This window comes from Anser cygnoides, chromosome 4, assembly GCF_040182565.1.
Source record: "Anser cygnoides isolate HZ-2024a breed goose chromosome 4, Taihu_goose_T2T_genome, whole genome shotgun sequence".
Taxonomy (NCBI): Eukaryota; Metazoa; Chordata; class Aves; order Anseriformes; family Anatidae; genus Anser; species Anser cygnoides.
The window spans coordinates 6,218,051-6,236,066 of record NC_089876.1 but is presented as its reverse complement, the minus strand read 5'-3'; the positions used below and the strand labels follow the sequence as shown (position 1 = coordinate 6,236,066).

The following is an 18,016-nucleotide window of genomic DNA, read 5'->3' as shown; positions in this document are numbered from 1 at the left end:
GTAAGTGAAATTTAGAGGCACAGCTAAGCCATCCTGATGTCTGCGGTACTGGTTCTGCTAGGGCTGGAAAGAAACATTACCCGCCTCATGCCATCAGCACTTCCACTCGTTCTTATCAAGCAACGTGGTGCTCCTCTCCTGCAGCACATCCCACCGAGGGGATGTGAGGAGTAATTTCCAAGTACTGGGGATGAGAGAGAAACTTTTTGCCCTCCCTCAACATTTTTTTTCCAATCAAAAATTGTAAAAGCTACGGTTCAGAAAGCTTTAAGAATCTGCATCTCCAAAGAAAAAACGATGGTAAGACAAAAGTTGTTAAATTAACTGAAATTGTTGTCTAGTTGGTTATATTTAAAAATGTATATTCCTATGGAATTTTCTGTTTTAATTTAAAAAAAACACATCACCACCAACACCAACTGCTGGGATAACTGCAACAGAATGAGAGAAGGCTGGAAAGAAGGCAGCGCAAGAGGGACACCTAAACCAGGTGCTGCCCTGGGGAAGGACACTTGAGATGGCAATAAATCTGAAACGGCTTGCTCCGGCCCCTCCCGATAGTGGGGACAGTGCCTGTAGTGTCTCTCCATCTGGCTACAAGTACTGAAATTACTCCCCGAGCACCGGTCACCCAGCTGTATGCCTGCTCCCCCTGCATTTATATTTATATATTTATATTTAGTGTTACAGCAGTAGAGTGGCAGTGCCAAACGCATGGGAGAGTTGTCTTCCCAGGGCAGCTTCTGCCAGACTTTTTACATAACTGTGACTCCCTCAAAGCCTCGCTGCCAGCACAGTTCTGTCAGCTCCACGTTAATGCCAGCAAAGCTTTTAAACACTGCCCGAGATCTGGTGTGGATGGGCCTAGATCGGCCTAAAACAACATCTATCAAAACGGCTGTTACTAAGCAGAATAAAAATAAACCACAGTGATAGAAGTTTTGACTAGTACATGGGGGTTTGTACTGTGTCAGTGTAAATAGCTTTTTTTCTTTTTAAGCAGACTGCTGACTAACCTACCTCCACAACTGGTGTGCCAACTGAAAAACAATTTTAAGTGTAGACCAGGTCTTGGACCAGTTGTTCCCACATTTGGGTCATGACTTCATATGTGAGTTCCTCTTTTGCAATTGAATTTCTAACAGGAATTGGACCCTTAAACTAAAAATTTTCCAGGAGGGACTTATGGAGGTGTTGCGTATCAGTGGCAGACACTGGGGATCTCAGCACTTCCACGCCAGGGGTGCACAAACCTGGAGCAGCACAGCTGCACAAGGGCTGCGGGGACATTTTGCCTTCAGTATCTGATGTGTTCTGGAACACTTCTGATCCTCAAAATATCAAAAACTGTTATCTGATGAACAATAAAAAGGAAAAATCTAAGCAGCCACGGTGAGCCCCAGATTGAGCTCGCACTAAGGACTTAATGGGATAGCCATCTCGGCTGTTTCCCAGAGGAGAAAATGGCCTTGTTACCCCTGGGATGCTAAGAGGATTGAAAAGTCAGGATCAGGAAGCTGAGCTGGGTTCAGCGAACTTAACGGGGCTAGGTTGTGCAAATCCTATAGGACTCCAACAGCGCCCAAGTGGTTCTGATTCTCCCCAGTTTCACTTTCCCTAAATTCTGCTTTGAGAAACTGGGAGCCCAGGAAGATTTTTTTAATAAAAGGACAAGACAGCACAGCCAGCTGCCAGCCGTGTCCGTAAATAGGTCACTCCACAAGGAAGGATGTTTCTGTCTGCAGATTCAGTCATAGGCACTTCAAGCTGCCTCTTCTGATCCTTGTTTTGAATGAGCAGCTAAAGCTTCAAGGCTTTTTGAAAAGGCTTTGATTTATACTGCTCCTCAGAAACAAAGGAAAACACGCCAAGCTCGGGGTGCCAAACGCCTTTTATGTCTGCTGCATATAGCTCGCACCACCAGAGAAATGGCATGCGTTTGTCAAAGGGCGCACCAATCCGGCAGAGGAGCCAGAAGCAGGAACCCAAGTCATTTTATTTGAGACTTTGCCTAGCAGTCGGGCAGTCCACCTTCAGGACAGACAGCCCCTTGCGAGCTTTCCCAGCGTACAGGTGACACCTTTACAAGGTGGTCAGGAGCAATCTTAGAAAACGAACCCTGCAGCACAGCCCCAGATCTCATTACTCACATATTCTTTGATGTCCTTCGATTTCACGGCTTTGTAAGAGTAATACGCTGGGTAAAGAGTGCCAAATATAAGCCTGGAAAAAAAAAAGAGAAGGAAAAAATAATTAAATTGACTTCCTCTCAGACAAGTATTATTTTTTTGATTTGTTAAATGTATTTTTTGCATTAGTAAAAAATGTTAGGATCCACTTTAAGCTTGAGTGCACTAAGTAGAGGACAAGGCACATTTTGCACCATTGCATTCAGAGAACATGTTGCCATTGACATGAATTGAGGAATTCAGGTTGTCTTTCCTTTTGGAATGGCTTCTAGAGCTGTACTTTATGAGTTACACACACAAAAAAGGACCACCACCACGCTTTAAAAAGGAAATGAAAAACCTGGTTTTGAAATAATCCAGTGTGACACCAGGAATGCAGGAATATTGCTTTCAGAGGCAGGACAAAACGAGATTTGTTTATCTAAAATCCCTTCAAAATCTCTATTCAGAACTCTGAAAAGCTGGTAGAGAACAAAGTAGCATCCAAGTGGCACTGGCCAGAGGGTTTGATTGCTGGGGCCTTATCCTACATTTAACCTGCTAAAGAGAATAACTCTGCACTGTTGTGTAAAGTCCATTTCAGCTCATCACAGAAGGAGGAATTTGCCCAAGATATGCCAACAGGACCACCCCTAAAACCCCCAGATCTCCTTTCAGATAGTTTCCTTCCAGTTCCAAGTCTGAAAGGGGGGCTGTCAGCTTCCAGATTTCATGTAAGAAAGAAACAAGGATCCTTAAGTTAAAAATAGCACCGCAGAGAAAAAAAAAAAAATTCTATCCTAACTCTTCTCTGCATCGCTGCCTGGCTGCGTATTCACTTCGATTATTCTCGACGTAGGCATAGGCTTGTCAGAACCACTTTGCCCTGCCCAGGTTTTATTCATTGCAGCAGGATGATGCTGCAAAGTCTGAATTTAACAGACTGCAGGGGAACGTTTATTGGCTTGCAAATCCCCCCCCTTTCCGCCGGAGCTCTTGCTTTAAATCCATATGGCTGGCTCTGTCGCTCTTGGGAATGGAAACGATCAATGCTTCAGCCCCTAATTGCGGAGCCGCGCGGAGCCGCAGTTGTCTTTTCCATTCTGCCAGGAGTGTTTGTGTGCCGCGGGACCCGTAATTACAGCTGAGTCCATTACTGTGCGTAAGACATTAAAAATTAATACTCCGGGATGTGGCGTGCCGTTGTACTTCCCATAGCTCAAGAAGGTATTTGTGAAAAAAGGGAGTGAGCCAGCACGCGTCTTGATTTCCAGAGCAGCGACCGAAGACAATCTGCCTGCTATTCATCATGCCCGCTGTAGCATAGCTTAGCAAAACCTGAAGCACAAAGCAGACTTCAGAAAAGCAGCTACCAGGTGAGGGGAATGAGCATTTCACAAAGGCTTCACACTGGCTTCAGAAAGGTTTGCTGGAAACAGCTCCGAACCTGTTTCGCGCCCACAGGGGCCGTGCTATCTGTAAGGATTAGATACGAATGCTCAGAAAGATTTTGGGAAACCAACTGCATTGTTCACCCTTGAAATATCTTAAGAAACATCGGTTAAGGCGAGGAGGAACACACAGACAGTGGCTTGATGCTGTTCTCACTGAAGCTAATAACAAATATTCCCTCCGAGTTCAATGGCAGCAGGAGCTAACCCAAGGAATTAGTGCTCCGAAAGAAAAAAAAATCCACAATATTCCAAAAAAATGGACAAAGACATAAATAATATTTTTGGCTCTGCTTAGAAAAAATACCACATTTCTGCCCTTCCTTCTTGGCCCGGCCAGGCTGCTGTATCACGCTTTTATTTCCTGCAAATAATCACCGAGTGATTGATATCCATTTCCTCGGTTTATGCTGGAAACAGAAAGTAACTGGATCCCGAAGAAGCAAAACAGTTTATGGGATCGCTAGACCCGAATTAGCTGCAGACAATAAACACTTGAAAAAATTCCTGCAAGGGAAGGAAACCCTGCGGTACTTTTGCATACGCAAAGCAAAGGAGCGGTAATAAGACGATGTGCCCTGCCTAAATTGGAGATCGCGAGTTTGACTGATGTGCTTTGCAGCGTGCTGTGTGCATATAAGGACATCCACAACTGCCACGGTTCACCAGCCTGAAAGCTGGTTTAGGGAATGTTGGATCCCGGCCCGTCGCTGCTGCAGCTTACTACGTGGCCCGGAGTCACTTCACCTCTGTGTACGCCGCGCAAACTGAAAACGAAAGATGGTCGGGCATTTCTGGAAGGCCCGCTCAGGGTTACGGAGACAAACACCTGCACACGGACGTGTTCCAGCATCTTCCGAGGTTATTGCCTTCGCCAGGCTTTGGATCAGGCTCGAGTACAGCAGATTTAACTCATACACACACATCAGCCCTTTATCTCCTCCCCCAGTTCCTCCCTCTGCTGAAGACAATACTCGTCTCTTCCCCCTCATCCAAGTTTCCTGCGCAATTAGTTATCTTTGATTCCTGCCTTCCTCCATCCCCACACTCGAACCGCTGCCAAATTGCTCCTTCTGTACAGCACACACACAAACAAGCCTGACTCTTTGTCCCTCCGCCCGAGCCACTAAGCCATTCCCTGTCTAAGTCTCCCTTCCAGCCTCCCTGCGTGCTTTGCTGATCAATATTCCCACCTTCCCCTTCCAGTGCCTGAAAACCTTTACTCCTACCAACCCTTGGCTTGGTCCTTTAGCAGGTCCCGCTCTGTCCCCCCTCTCCTTTAGTGGCTGCAGTGCCACCAGCTTCTTACTCTGCTCTTCCTTGGGTCTCCTCCCATGTGCTGGGCCTCCCGTGCTCCTTGTTTCTCCGTTGTGTGCCAACCCATCGCCCCTAAATCACGCTGTTGCCTGACGAAGTTACTGTGGCAGCCCAAATCTGAGGGGCAGCAGCCCAAACCACACAAATTCCACCCCTGCTGCTCCCCAGGTCCTCCTCGTGCCTCCAATCTTCTTCTGCAACGCTCCAGTTCTACCTGACGTTCCCTGAACTACTGCGGAGTCAGCACGGCAGCTCTTACCTCCCAGTGGACACTGCTACGAGCAGCTGATCTTTCGGCATAACGTAGAAACTTAATATTTGAAACCTCTCTGACCCACCTGGTTTGGCTGAAATTGCTCCGCGGATCCAAGTTGGGAGCAGTGGAATAAACCAGACTGCTTACGCCCCGTTTCCTTAGGAAGCCAGGCTACGAAGACAGCCAGCCTCTCCTCCCCACCCATTTCCATCCTTCAGATCTCTTCTGACCGAGCCGTGTACCTGGGAAGCCCCGGCCCTTTCACCCCCCTGTGCAAAAGCAGAAGCAGGCATCCTGACCAGCCAGCCAGGGACCCCCAGAGCTTCGCACGGCAGCTGCTGTATCTAAAGCTACGGAGGTGAATCCCTGCAGGCTGGGGATAGCAGACACCCTCAGGGTGTAGGAAAAGGCAAGGGAGTTGTGGCATTTGTCAGTGAGGTAGGAAGAGGTCCACACCCATTGCAATTGCCTTGAAAAAGGCCAGAAGAGCAGCTGGAAAGAAACCGCCGAAGAGTCAGCTAATTGTGCAACAGGAGGCAAAAATCTAAGGAAAAGGTTAGCCTGCCTAAAGAGTAGGACAAGGATTAATGCTGAAAATCTTATAATCCTATTAGGCACATCAGCAGCAGGCCCCAGTCTGGACTGCTGTGTGCACTTGTGGTCGGTGTTTGTCCAAAGGGACACAACAGATGCAGAAGGGGAAAGGAGAAGGGCAATGAAAGTGCGTGCAAGTGCACTGGGGAAGATCCATAAAAGCAGCTAAATGCTCTGCAAATCGTTTCTCCTACAGCAAAGACAACTGAGGTCAGAAGAGGGAAGCACCAAAATGCCCAAAGAGCGTGGAAAAGGAGATGCAGGTGCCCCTACTGCTCCTGCTTTTGATGCAGCTTGAGGGGATGCTCAACTAAATCAAGAGAACTGAGACAAAGAGGAGGGGAGAAACTCTATCACGCCGAGTTAATCTGTGGAGCCAACTGTATTTGTTTATGTAGTTACACGACATAGGATTGGGATTGTTTTTTGTTTTCGTTATTCAAGTTCGCCACTAAATGACACAGGAAAAGGACAAAGCTTCCTGTATCACGGGGTTTCCTGATCACCGGGGGAATACTGAAGCAACTGAACTGCTGGCTTCTCTTCAGCAGCCTCTGGCACGTTGCAGGGGAGCAGCTGCACCACCACCAAACCTCCTCCTGCCTCCGCTTACCAGCACAGCCACACTCCACCCTGGCTATTACGTCCTTCCTCTTCCTTCTGTGGCTCTCCCAGTGCAGCGATCTGACCTTCAGAGGATGTGACAATACTCCTACTAACGGCGCGTACCTTACAGCCTGGGGAGCGGCACCGGAGCTGGCGCGAGGGGCTGGCAGGGCTTCACACGACATCTCGAGTGCTGATGACTTGGCGGTGCTACTTTCCTCGTCAGGGGCCTGGTCCTACAGCCGCGTACGTGTAACACTAACTTACACCGGTACAGCAGCCACTGAAACACATGGACAAACTCAGCAATTCCCACAGGCACTGACCAGGACTGAGAAAACCTCCAGAAACACCTGCATATCCGTATTTTCTGAACGGCAGCCTGCTCTTACAAACATACCCGCACAGCACCAGCCGCATCCCAAGCCATCCAAGTTGTGCTCGTCTAATTACCGTGCCCCCCGTGCTGGTCGAGCTGCCCAAACATTTGGTACATCGTAGCGTTAAACACAACAGCCCTTATTTTCCCCCAAATAACTCATGTTTGCCTATCATCGGCACCCAGCAGCCAAGCCGACAAGCTTCTGCTCAAACGCAGGGATGGACACGTGTAGGAATTGCTGAAATATTTCCTATTTCCTCAGCATGTTCAGTGGCTGGTGCATGCTTCTTGCACGCGGAGCAGCAGCTGAGCTGTCACCACGCCAGCATCCCTAGCTGAAACCGCCGAGAAGGGTGCCAGTAGGTTCGGGTCCCTGATTATCAGCCCCAATTAACGCTCGCACAGCGCCACGGATTAAAAATAAACGGCACCGTCTTTGCGCCCGGGGTCCTCGGTTTGAATCCACCAGCTGCAGATGCAAAAATAAGCAGGGCACGAGGTCAGGGAAGGGGCTGACGGGGGTCACTTGACAGGCCAAACCCTGAGAGCCACGAAGGGACTGGGGCCCGGGAAGCACCAGCTGCAGAGGAGGAGGCTCCAGGCTGGTATTCCCTGGGCGATGGCTCCTGCAGATCCCTCGTGGTCATTTTGCAGCAGAATGCGTCCTGCACGGTGCCTCCAGGAACCGTCCCCTTCACCCTGGGGGTGACAGCTGGCACTGTCCCCACTCGGGTTTCCACGCAGGAGATTTCGGCGTCTGCAGACGCGAACTGCACGCTTCAACCCGGCCGAGGGAACCAAAGGGCTGGTGAAACCGATCTGCTCCTCTTGGGGAAGCTGCGGGGCAAAGGGCCGCCCGCCTGTCCTTACAGCAGAAATAGCAGGGGCGAGGGCTGTCCTTGGCGCTTCTAATTTAAGCTCTCTTGATCCTCCCAAAGCAGAGCACGCTCCTCTCCAGTTGACGCCACGTTTTTCCCCGGCTCAGCCAGGGCACTGCTCACACGGGAGGCACAAAGAGGTGAAGAGCCGTGAGCGAGGGGTCCGGGCAGGCAGAGCGGCCTTGGCCAGCCTGGGGCTTTCACACTGCTCTTACATTTACTGGCTTCGAGATCCCCCCGTCGGGACGTGGCTGAGGATGGCAGACGTGATTTCCTTTTCCCCACTCGACTCGCAGCAGACAGAAATGCTAAAATGCACCACGGATGGGGAGACCTTATGAATTATCGGGGTCGTTAAGACAATGCACCTGATGAGTGCTGCTACTGAACCTACCAGCAGTGCAGGATCGCACAGTGCTGACATTTACACCGACACCCTTCGGTGTCAGACCTCAAACCCAACCAAGATCAAGCAGCTACGTCCCTCTTCCCAGCTATTGCTCCGGGCTGTCTTCAGACTCGGGCAGAACTGCACCAGTTTGCACACAAGCTAACAACTCCAGGCTCTCCTTACAGCCCTTCAGGACAGAAAAAGGCTGCGTGACTGCCATAAAAATACCTCACGGCTCTGCAGCTATTTTAGGAAGCGAATTTACTGCAGGTAGATGGGTCGCGAGGCTGCTCTGTTCCCCTCTGCGCTGCCCGGCCCGGTGGAGAAGGGCTGCTGGGGAGCAAGGGGGATTTGTTTGCCACCGAGGCAAAATTTCAAAGGATCTGCGTGCGGGGCTGGTGTGGGGCCCCCCAGCCGTCGGTGGGAAGCTGCGGGCCGATAGGAACGCTGTGTTGGCACATGCCACGAGGCCCTGAGCAGCTGCCTGCGAGAGATAGTGTTTCGGGGGCCTCAGCGGAGGCACTCGCCCCGTCGCCGCTCCTCCCCTGTCGGTCCTTCGGCTCGGCGGGAGCAGAGGAGAAAGCGCTGAGCTTTGTCCCAGCCCTTCGCAGCCCTCTGCTTCATTCAGACCTTTTTGGAGGAGAAGAAATAATTCATTAGCATGGGACGCTGGGAATAAAACCTGTGCCTTTTGGAAGAGAAACGTTCTCTGCTACGGGACCGGGTCGGGATCTTCGCAGCTCCCCAAGGGCAGGGCTCCGCATCCACGTGCTGTGATGTTTTCCCTGCTCGGCACTGTCCCCATATTTCCTGCTCTGAGACCCCTGCTTCTTTTCCAAGCCAAACAAATGGCAATTTGAAAACCAAACAGTATGTTTGACATGGGAAGGGCTGGGTTTTTTTCTGACTCTGGAGAGGGGGATGTTTATGTGGAAAAAGGCTTTTTTAGAAGCACTGACATTAAATTCCAGAGATGACAGATGGTTTAAAATCTGTTTTGTGAGTTAGCCTACAGATTTATGGTAGGCTCGTGGTACAAAAAGGAAAGGAAAGAGATATATAACCTAACCAAACTAATTTTTAAGCTAAAAGGGTTATAAAACACGGAACGCACAGCAACAAAGAAGCTCTTAATTATTTTCATATAAAACCACACAGATCGTGCTACAAGTATTATTCTGGAGTTATTTGAACGGATGCTACGCGAATCAACTGTTAGCACACTTAAATCACATACAGGAATCCTAATTTAGAGCATAATTGTACGCTCCGTGTCTCCTTAAACTCAGAGCACGGAAGACTTTTGCCATCAAACCTCAAGTAATGCCGCTGGCTGAGGAGAGGGTGAGAGACACAGAAGCTCCCGTTTGTCTGTTCCTCGCTGAAAGACAGCTTCAGACTTCCAGTGTTGTACTCGTGGGACAGAAAACAGGAGTAAAACATCACATCAAACTATAACTCATCCAAATTAGTTGCAACGTGGTCTCCTCAGAGTCACATTGCTCTGCCTTCCCAGAGACTGAATACAGAAGCTCTTAACTAAGTGCAAGGAATATTTTAGCTGACTGATATAATTTAAAAAAGAGACTAAAAGACTCCAAATATTCAGCTAAAGCCATGAGAAATGTTGATTTCTCATGGAATCACAAGCAGTCCTGGGCTACCAATGGTTCAATCCACTGACACACATCAAGCAGGCTGCTCTGAGAGGCACAAGGTCACACAGACCTCCACAAGTTGTGGGAAGAGGACATGAAACCCCGGTTAGATCTCTGCATTAGCCCGGAAGAGCACTTTGGTATGGGAACGCCTATCAGGTATGGTCACAGTCAGCTTGGTGCCAAACAGCACGAGGAGAAAGTCTTACTGTTGTCGGGACATTTCTATAAATACGCTAGTCAATGAACAATAACCAGTGTAACTCCTTCCATCAGTAACTGACCTTAAATTCTCGCATCTCTGATGATTCCACAACATGAACCCAAAAAAACCTAGAAAACCAAACATTTGGAGAGACCAGCCATGCAGAAAACACGCGGGACCCACCTTGGTCCTAAGCACTTTGTTCTTCCAGACCGGGGCATCTAACCCCTAGTTAAGTTTAAAAAATGAAAACAAAGCAAGAAACCCCTTTAAAACGCCTCTTCTCACTTTGATAACACATTTCAAGGAAGGATTTCAAAGTGCTTTATAAATATCAGTGACGTGAGAAGCAAAGCACGTTCATTGGTTTCTGATTATTTCTATTTCATCAGTGTTTTATCTTGATTTTAAATGAGAGAGGGAGTGAGACCCACTTGAAAATATACAGGACATGGATGACACCCAGTTCTAAACTCCAGTTTTAAAGCAAGACTGTAGGAAAACTAAGGCAAGATGATTGTACAGATAATTTCACAATATTCAGACCACCTCAACCCTGCCAGTAGTGGTGGCATCAGATGCCACGTGCTATATTTAACAGCTGTGACATTGCAGGGAGTTCACAGGCTATGCAAAACACATTTCTTTATGGCCCAAAGACACGGATTGGTATTTCTTCTGGCTACTACAGCAGCATTTCAGGGAGAGGCTGGGCACCTACCTTTTTACTAGGAGCTGCAAAATTTATAAAAAGTAAAAGAACGAAAGGAAAATTAAATACTGTCATACAGCTTGAAAAAGACAGACTCCTAGTCTTTTCTTGTCTGCATTTAACAAGAATTTCTAGTGTGGATTTAATAGAGTTCCTTCCTCTAGGGTCATTTCTCATTTCATTCATCCTTTTTAATCCTTCCATTTTATATGGATAATAACAGCTTCTTAATGAAATGCATGGTACAGCTGAGATAAACAAGGAGGGAGAGATCCCCAGCTGGAGCTAAGCTGATACAGAGCAGCTTCCAGTCAAACCCAAGCATAAAGGAGAGGAAATCAGAAGGAAACAAGGCTCTGTACCGAAGCCACGGATCGCTAATGAATAATCAATCAGAGCTCCTAGCGACACCTCCGAATTTAGCTTCAACTACCAGCAAAATTATTTGTCTCCAATTAAAATAAATTAGAAGGAAAACGACCATTTAGTGGATGACCCGAAGTCGCGGTGTTAGGGTTCGGGATAACAAAATGGGCTCCGTACACACAAAGGAGCACGGAGGCACAAGGGCGGGTGGGGGAGCCCAGCTAACACCCAGCACCCCGGGGGCTGTCCCAGGGCAGCATCGGCTCCCATCCCAGGGAATACATGGGACAGGCTCTCCACAGCACCCTACAGCAGGGCAGTTTCTGCCTATGGGGATATGAGACTCATTATGGGATGCACGGGCAGATGGGGGACTAAGGCTCACAGGGGAAACAAAGAGCGAGCCAACATGAGGGTGCAGCAGCACCCTGTTTAGTCTTGTTTCACATCTTACTCCTACACTCGGCAGCCCACAGCGGTCAGGAGGTAAAATACCTACTCAATTTCCTCATTTTCTCCTGAAGAATACAAGGGATGGCTTCCGAGCTACCAAGGAGCGTCGCCACTAAGGGCTCGGTGGAGTGCAGAACTTCCTCCAGGGTGGACACCAGAGGAACCAGGCTCACCCAGCACCCAAGGAGCAGCACAGATCCCCTGCCAGATCCCTGGCAGATATCCACAGATCCCCTGCCAGCTGTACATCTTTAGTGCGTTCTCTCTAGCAACAACAAACGGCAGAGCAGGTGTTTAAAACGGCCATCCACCGAACCGAACCAGGGTAAACACCCCTCTGCCCCCCACTCATCCGTCTGAGAAGAGCAAAACCCATGTCACAGATACGATTTAGTGTGCTACTGGAAATTGCTCAAGTGAAAGAACGGTGGGTGTGAGCCAAGAAATAGAAACGTGTCTGTTAGGACAGAACCACGGAGAAATTTAGGTAGGAATGTGAGAAATTTAATCCAAATCTTTCATCCAAATTTAATTTTAATCCAAATTTAATCCAAAATCCAAGTCTTTAATCCAAAACGGCCAACTTCGAGGTTATATCAGGTTGCTCAGGATCTTGTCCAGTCACATTTTCCATATATTCAAGATTTCATCAGTTTTGGACCCCTGTTCTAGTGTTTGATTATCCTCACCTTGAAGAACGTTTTTCCTTTACATCTAAATTGAATTTCATTTGCTGCAATTTGTGCCCATTGTTCCCACTAGGTGGGACGGGGCCTCTAGGGCCTTCTGCTTCGTGTCTTGCCCCAGCAGGGTCAGCCCGAGCTGGGGGCCCAGCCCCACGTCCAGGCGGCTCCTGGAGCCCCCCAGGAGGAGCCCCCCAGGCTCTGGGCAGCCTGTGCCAGGCTCCATCCCCGCCCAGCCCGGCAGGGCTGCCTGGTGCTCACAGCGAGCTCCTGGGCCCCAGGCTGTGCCCAGCGCCTCTCGGCCTGGCCCCGGGCACCGTGACAAGGGCCTGGCCCCGTGCTCCCTGCAGCCTCCCCTCAGGGGGTTTAGGGACACGGATGGGACCCCCCGAGCCTCCCTTCTCCAAGCTCTCCCAGCCTCTCCTCACAGCAGGGGTGCTCCAGGCCCTTCATCATCTCAGGGACCCTCTGCTGGGCTCTCCCCAGTATGCCCATGGCTCTCTTGTACTAGGAGGCCCAGCACTGGGCCCAGCTCTCCGTATACAGCCTCAGCAGAGCTGAGTAGAGGGCAAGGATCTCCCCTCTTGACCTGCTGGCAACACTCTGCTGAGGCAGCCAAGAGTACCATTGACCTCCTTAGCAGGAAGGCCACATTGCTGACTCTTCTTGTACCAGGGAGACACACACTCCAGACACACGCTGCCTCTCAATTGCCAGACAGAAGGGAAAAAACATCTCTGAATCTGCTGGTTAACCCTGTCACTAAACCAACCCCTGTACCCTCATCTGGAGAACCTCACCATACCCTTCCCTTCTCCAGAGGAGCAGAAGACCCTCTGAAGAGACTCTTTGTGCTGCTAGGGGGACCGCTGAGGCACACCGCGTCCTTTCCCCTGCAGGAGCCAAGCAGGAGTCCTGCTGGGGCAGTACTGCAAGGACTCTGAAACCGCTCCTTTCACCTGCTCCAAATGAGCCGCGCACGAACCTCCCTCAGCCACCTGTAAAACAAAACCCGACAGCCAAGGGAAATGCTTGAAGAACAGCCCCACACTGTCGCAATTCTGGGGTTTAACGCGGACTTGTTTGCCATTAGCAAGAGCATTAAAAAAGGGAGCGAGGGAGATAAAATGAATATTTATGAGCGCTTCTTGCTTTCTCTTGTGAGCTCGAAGAACAGCGAGATTTCCCCTTATCTCGACACTACATATTTACAGTGTAAGCTCTCGGGTCGTTTGCTGGGCAGCTTCACCGCAAAATGTAATGGCTTTATGGTAATGCAGGGTCTACTCTTGCATAAAGCCCCCAGTCGGGAGGTCATTATCAGTTTATTCACTTGTGTGCCAAACTCCATAGCCCGTGGCATGTATTTGGAGATAAAACGACACGTCCTTTCTTTTGCTGGAGCTGGGAACATCATAGCAAAAGTTAATTATCCATACACGTGCCTAATAGCCATGCTGTGATCATTTTTTAAAGGATCGGGGCTGTAATGTCCAGAAAAGCTTCACTTGAACAGAAATAGGATTTAAAGGACTTCCTTAAATGACCGTCTCCAGCACAGTGTCTAAATTTAACCTTTAGAAGCTGGAGAATTGTATCTTCCAGGTTAAATGCTGAAAGGTGAAATGAAACTGAGCCTAAGAAGATTTATACTCAGCATTTTGAAAGGGTTCAGCTATGTTCGTAAGAGGACAACTCCACACCCCAGGATTTAGGAAGCTTTAATTTCTCTCACCTACCAATTCTAAGAGGATTTTCAGGACTATAGCTGGGTGCATAGCAAGACCCCAGGCACAGAAATATCAATGTCTTTAAAAGTCTTACCATCCTCAGTTATTTCTCTCCAAGCCTTTGGGAAATAGGTAAGTTCAGCCGAGTACTCCCCAGCTGGGACATTCATCATGCAGTAATTCATCACGCAGTACTGACAGGCATCCGTTGTGCCTTTAACTGGTTCATTTTGAGCAGGATATCACCACTTGTTCCCGCTTGGAGCACACCAGCATACTGCGTGGGCGAACATCTCGTGCCTAACACACCTCTTAGGAGGAGATGCAGCCTCTAAAATCCAAGTCTCTCCCTCAGCAACGCTTGCATGTTGTTCAGAACCACAGTAAAAGTTAAAAATTTCTAATTTACAATTCACTCTCCAGGTACGTGTGTCAGATATAACTCAAGTGGTTTGCACAGGATTGTGCAAAATACCTTTGTTCCTTGTTCAACAAAGAGTATGGATGTACAAATGTATACATTAAGATAGAAATATCAGAACCTAGACACATTTCCTCAGCACTCTGGGGTGTTTCATAAGATACAAAGCTTCTCTTCTGAGCCTTGGCATCTCTGATCTCTTCATTTCTATTTAACTTTCCTACCTCATCCCCAAGTGAATATTCTTGTGCTACAAAAAGCTGACTCCCGGCTCCTCCCAAATCTTTTTATCTCATTAACTATCTCCAGGTTTTATACTTCCGGACCAACATCTGATTTCTTTGTTTCATTCCTAGTGCTTTCCTACCTTACCGTAGCTTCTCCCAGTTTAAACACATTCCCGTTACACCAAGGACTGTAGATTTCAGTCCCTGCAGTGTTCAGTAAGTCAACATTGGGTCTTTAAAGATAAGACAGAGGAAGGGGGTTCTTTCAACTTTCACTCATTTTTCTAGCACTACTACTATTCATTTGCATTATGGTTTATAAATTTAACAACCATCTACTACACAGAGTGCAGGAAAACCTTCATTGTGAGGACGAGCACGAAGCATCTCATGGCCCAGCGCTTCATACCGAGAACTTCACCACATCAACCAGAATTCAGAGACTTTGCTTCAAGAGATTCGCCAGGTAAAAATCTTTAGAGAAGCCCAAGATGCCATGCAGCGTTCAGAGATGATGAATATCCACAGGTTCCACTGATCTCACTGAAAATTAAATGCTTTCCCCACTGGAAATCAGCAGCTTGGTCACGGCCCAAGTGGAGTCAACGTGAAACTTGGGAACAGAAGGTGCAGTTTCCAGGCTCTTCTTCTGTGCTAGGCTTTACCACCTCCATCATTAGGCTTGGATGAGCTCACTCTGTGAGCCCTGCTTAGTACTTTGGTACTGCCAAGATGCACATTTGTTCATTTAATCTCATCAGGTGATTTCTTGGAAGCGCTTATAGGAACATCTCAGTTCAAAATAAATTCTCAGACTTAATGGTTTCCCAGAAAAGAGCATGCAAACGCTCTTGCAGGTCTAGAAGATAAATCAGAGGACCTGGTGCATAATATGTAAGTACACATAATAAAAGTCAGGATTTTAAATCCAGTCTCAGGATTTGGTGCAGGGTTTTGACTAAGTTTTTTTTTAAATGCTTCAGATAGCAAGGCTGCTACCCAGACATTCAGTCGTCGTTCTGACAGAAGATGTCATGTTGCCATTTGCATTCAATTTTGCTCTCTCCCAGACTTCTTGCATCTTCCTGAATTGTAGGCTTTGGCTGAGAGCATTAGGCAGTAAGAGTGGTGAGCCATGGCACCCTGTTCTGCGCTGCATTTCCCCAAACACAAATGCATTCAGAGCAAGGCCTGTGACACTCTGTCCTTACGCTGCGAGGAATACCTCTTTGTTTAGGGCTTGAATAAAAAATAAAAAAATAAAGAAACAGCGTATTGTACAATTCAGAATGGTAAAGGTTTTGGCATAGTGACTTCACCTTCTTTCCCTTCTCACCTTCTCTTCCACATATATAACTTGCAGCTGGCAGCTGCTCAGAATATAACATGAAATATAAACTGAGGCTTAGGAGCCAGATGGAGACTTCGCAGAAATAACTTTAGAGGAAAGCAAAGGGAAAGGCAGCCAGTGCTTCCAAGCCCACTAGAGAAATTTCTAAGCAAGCAGCTGCTTGAGAAGGCAGCTTGTACTTTTTGTGGGAACACCCACACTGCTATCTTATCTATGTTTTTCCATCGCTTCTTATCCATTGTAACATGCTGGTTTAAATGCCACAGTCCGGTGCTTGTTCTCCTTCCCAGACAAGAAGATTCACACAGAAGCATGACCACTGCCACTCTCCAGAAACAAAGCCCTGCTGTTTGAAGTGAAATGGTTAATTGTTTCAACTGCAGCATGGGGCTGAAACGTGCCCTGTGAACTGGCTCTTTAGAGACTGCACCCATTTATGGACTGACAGCCCGGATGGAGGTTTTCTTGGTTTCAAGAATATACCTAAAGCACAATGGTGTTTTGAATGGGGATCTGATTTGTTACAGCCAAGTATCTGCAAACCCCAGCAGAATAGTAATTGAAAAAGAAGACAGAGCTATCCCAGGGGCTGTACAGGACGTCTGAGTGCAAAAACCTCAGGGCACGCTACAAGCAGTAAGAGGAAAACTCTCTAGTCTATATCTAAATTCTAGAGGAGGGAGAGAGAGATGTCGTACAGAGCAGATTTACATGGGATTAGCTATGAATCATAGACAAACCACAAGGAAAGCCAAGTAGTTCGGATTTCAGTACCATGCAAAATCTGGCGTAATGTTTACGCACTTATAATGCATGTCCTGCCTCGTGGAGAGCAGGAAAGACCTTCGGTTCTGGCTCTGTGTAGTCTCTTAACCAGCTCTGCTCCTTCAGCACTGATCTAGGAATGATCTGTAGAAATATGCATGGGGTTCGTATCATCGGTGACGTATGTCGCATCCTCTTGGCCCTTGGAAATGGCTGTCAGAAGGTCCCTGTGATTCCCAATTCTGCAAAGCAGCACTGAGATGGATTTAGGATAGCCAGGACTTTAAATCACCCCAGCTAAGAGCAAACTGCAGCAGGCTGTGGTTAGCCAGCACGCCACGGTGTGTGGCACCCTCTGTAACAGGTCTGTGTGTAAAGGTGCAGGGATGAAGTGTGAGAGATGAAGAGTTTCTCCCTGTCCAACATCAAGTAGTTTTTAAAATACACATGCTTGGGTGGTCTGCAATAAGTCATTACGATTCTTTCAGCTGATTTAAAAAGAAGGCAGTCGCAGTCCTCCCCGCCAGCTTTCAGTGGGTACTAATGCTTTTCAGAAGCTCAGCGGTGAAGCTCCACGGAGAGCTCCAGATCTGAAGCCACACGTCTTGATGACAGCGCTTGGGCTGGCACACCTGATGGGCTTTGGTTGCTGAAGCACAAGCTAAGCCACACGACAATCTAGTGATGAAATTGCCAACACTAAGGGAAAAGGATAGGATAACCGTCCCGACAGAAATGTATATTTGGGAGCCCTCTGTCCTCAGCCAGTCACCCCCCAAAGACACAGATTACCTTGGGGCTCAGAAGGAACAAAAGTCTTCTGTTGTCCTGAACTGGCCAATTTCCATCACGTAACACCCAATCCTCCAGGACCCAGCCGGCATCCTCCTTTCTAGGCACCAAACACAGCCTTGGGATTCTCACCTGGGCAGATTCACATCGCTCGCTGCCCCAGCTTATACAACTTGAAGCCCTCGTGTTGCCTTAGGAATAAGAAAACGATTGAGGTTTGCACTGAATCAGCATTTTCCAGCTATTTATTCCCTCTGTCTGCAAAACATCCACCCTTGATCCTTTCAGGTTTACCACAAGCTAGGATTGGGAGTTTTTGTGGCAGTTCTTGTTAACATCTGGCAATGCACCACTTAGTCTGACTCCACTGGCAGAAGAGAGGGCCTGCAATTATCTCAGAGATGAACTGATTTGTTTCCCTCGCTGACTGTTACTTTTTTTAGATTACATTGCGAACTTCTCTATTAAATTCCACCTTTTCTGTGGTGTTGTTCGGTTGATGTCTTCGTATTTCACAAGAATTCTGTACTCTGATCACTCTGGCCTCCTTTTTTACTGTATGAAATGATACACTTACTGATCGCTAGACTAGAGAAAAAGATTTGGTGCG

General features: G+C 48.0%; 1 protein-coding gene across 12 annotated transcripts in view; it reads right to left on the bottom strand.

Moving 5' to 3' along the window:
* The window catches only part of REEP1 (receptor accessory protein 1), a 66,693-nt gene that overhangs the window by 38,633 nt on the left and 10,044 nt on the right, over positions 1 to 18,016 (bottom strand). For 2 of the 12 annotated variants that reach the window (XM_066995566.1, XM_066995569.1), the window contains exons 1-2: positions 6,516 to 7,577; positions 2,151 to 2,223 (exon numbers count right to left, since the gene is read on the bottom strand). In XM_066995566.1, coding sequence (XP_066851667.1) covers positions 2,151 to 2,223; positions 6,516 to 6,577 — 135 coding nt within the window. In that variant the 5' untranslated portion in view covers positions 6,578 to 7,577. Of the gene's footprint in view, positions 1 to 2,150; positions 2,224 to 6,515; positions 7,579 to 18,016 lie in introns of those variants that run through there. The other 10 variants (XM_066995563.1, XM_066995568.1, XM_066995564.1 and 7 more) reach the window with 9 other exon arrangements.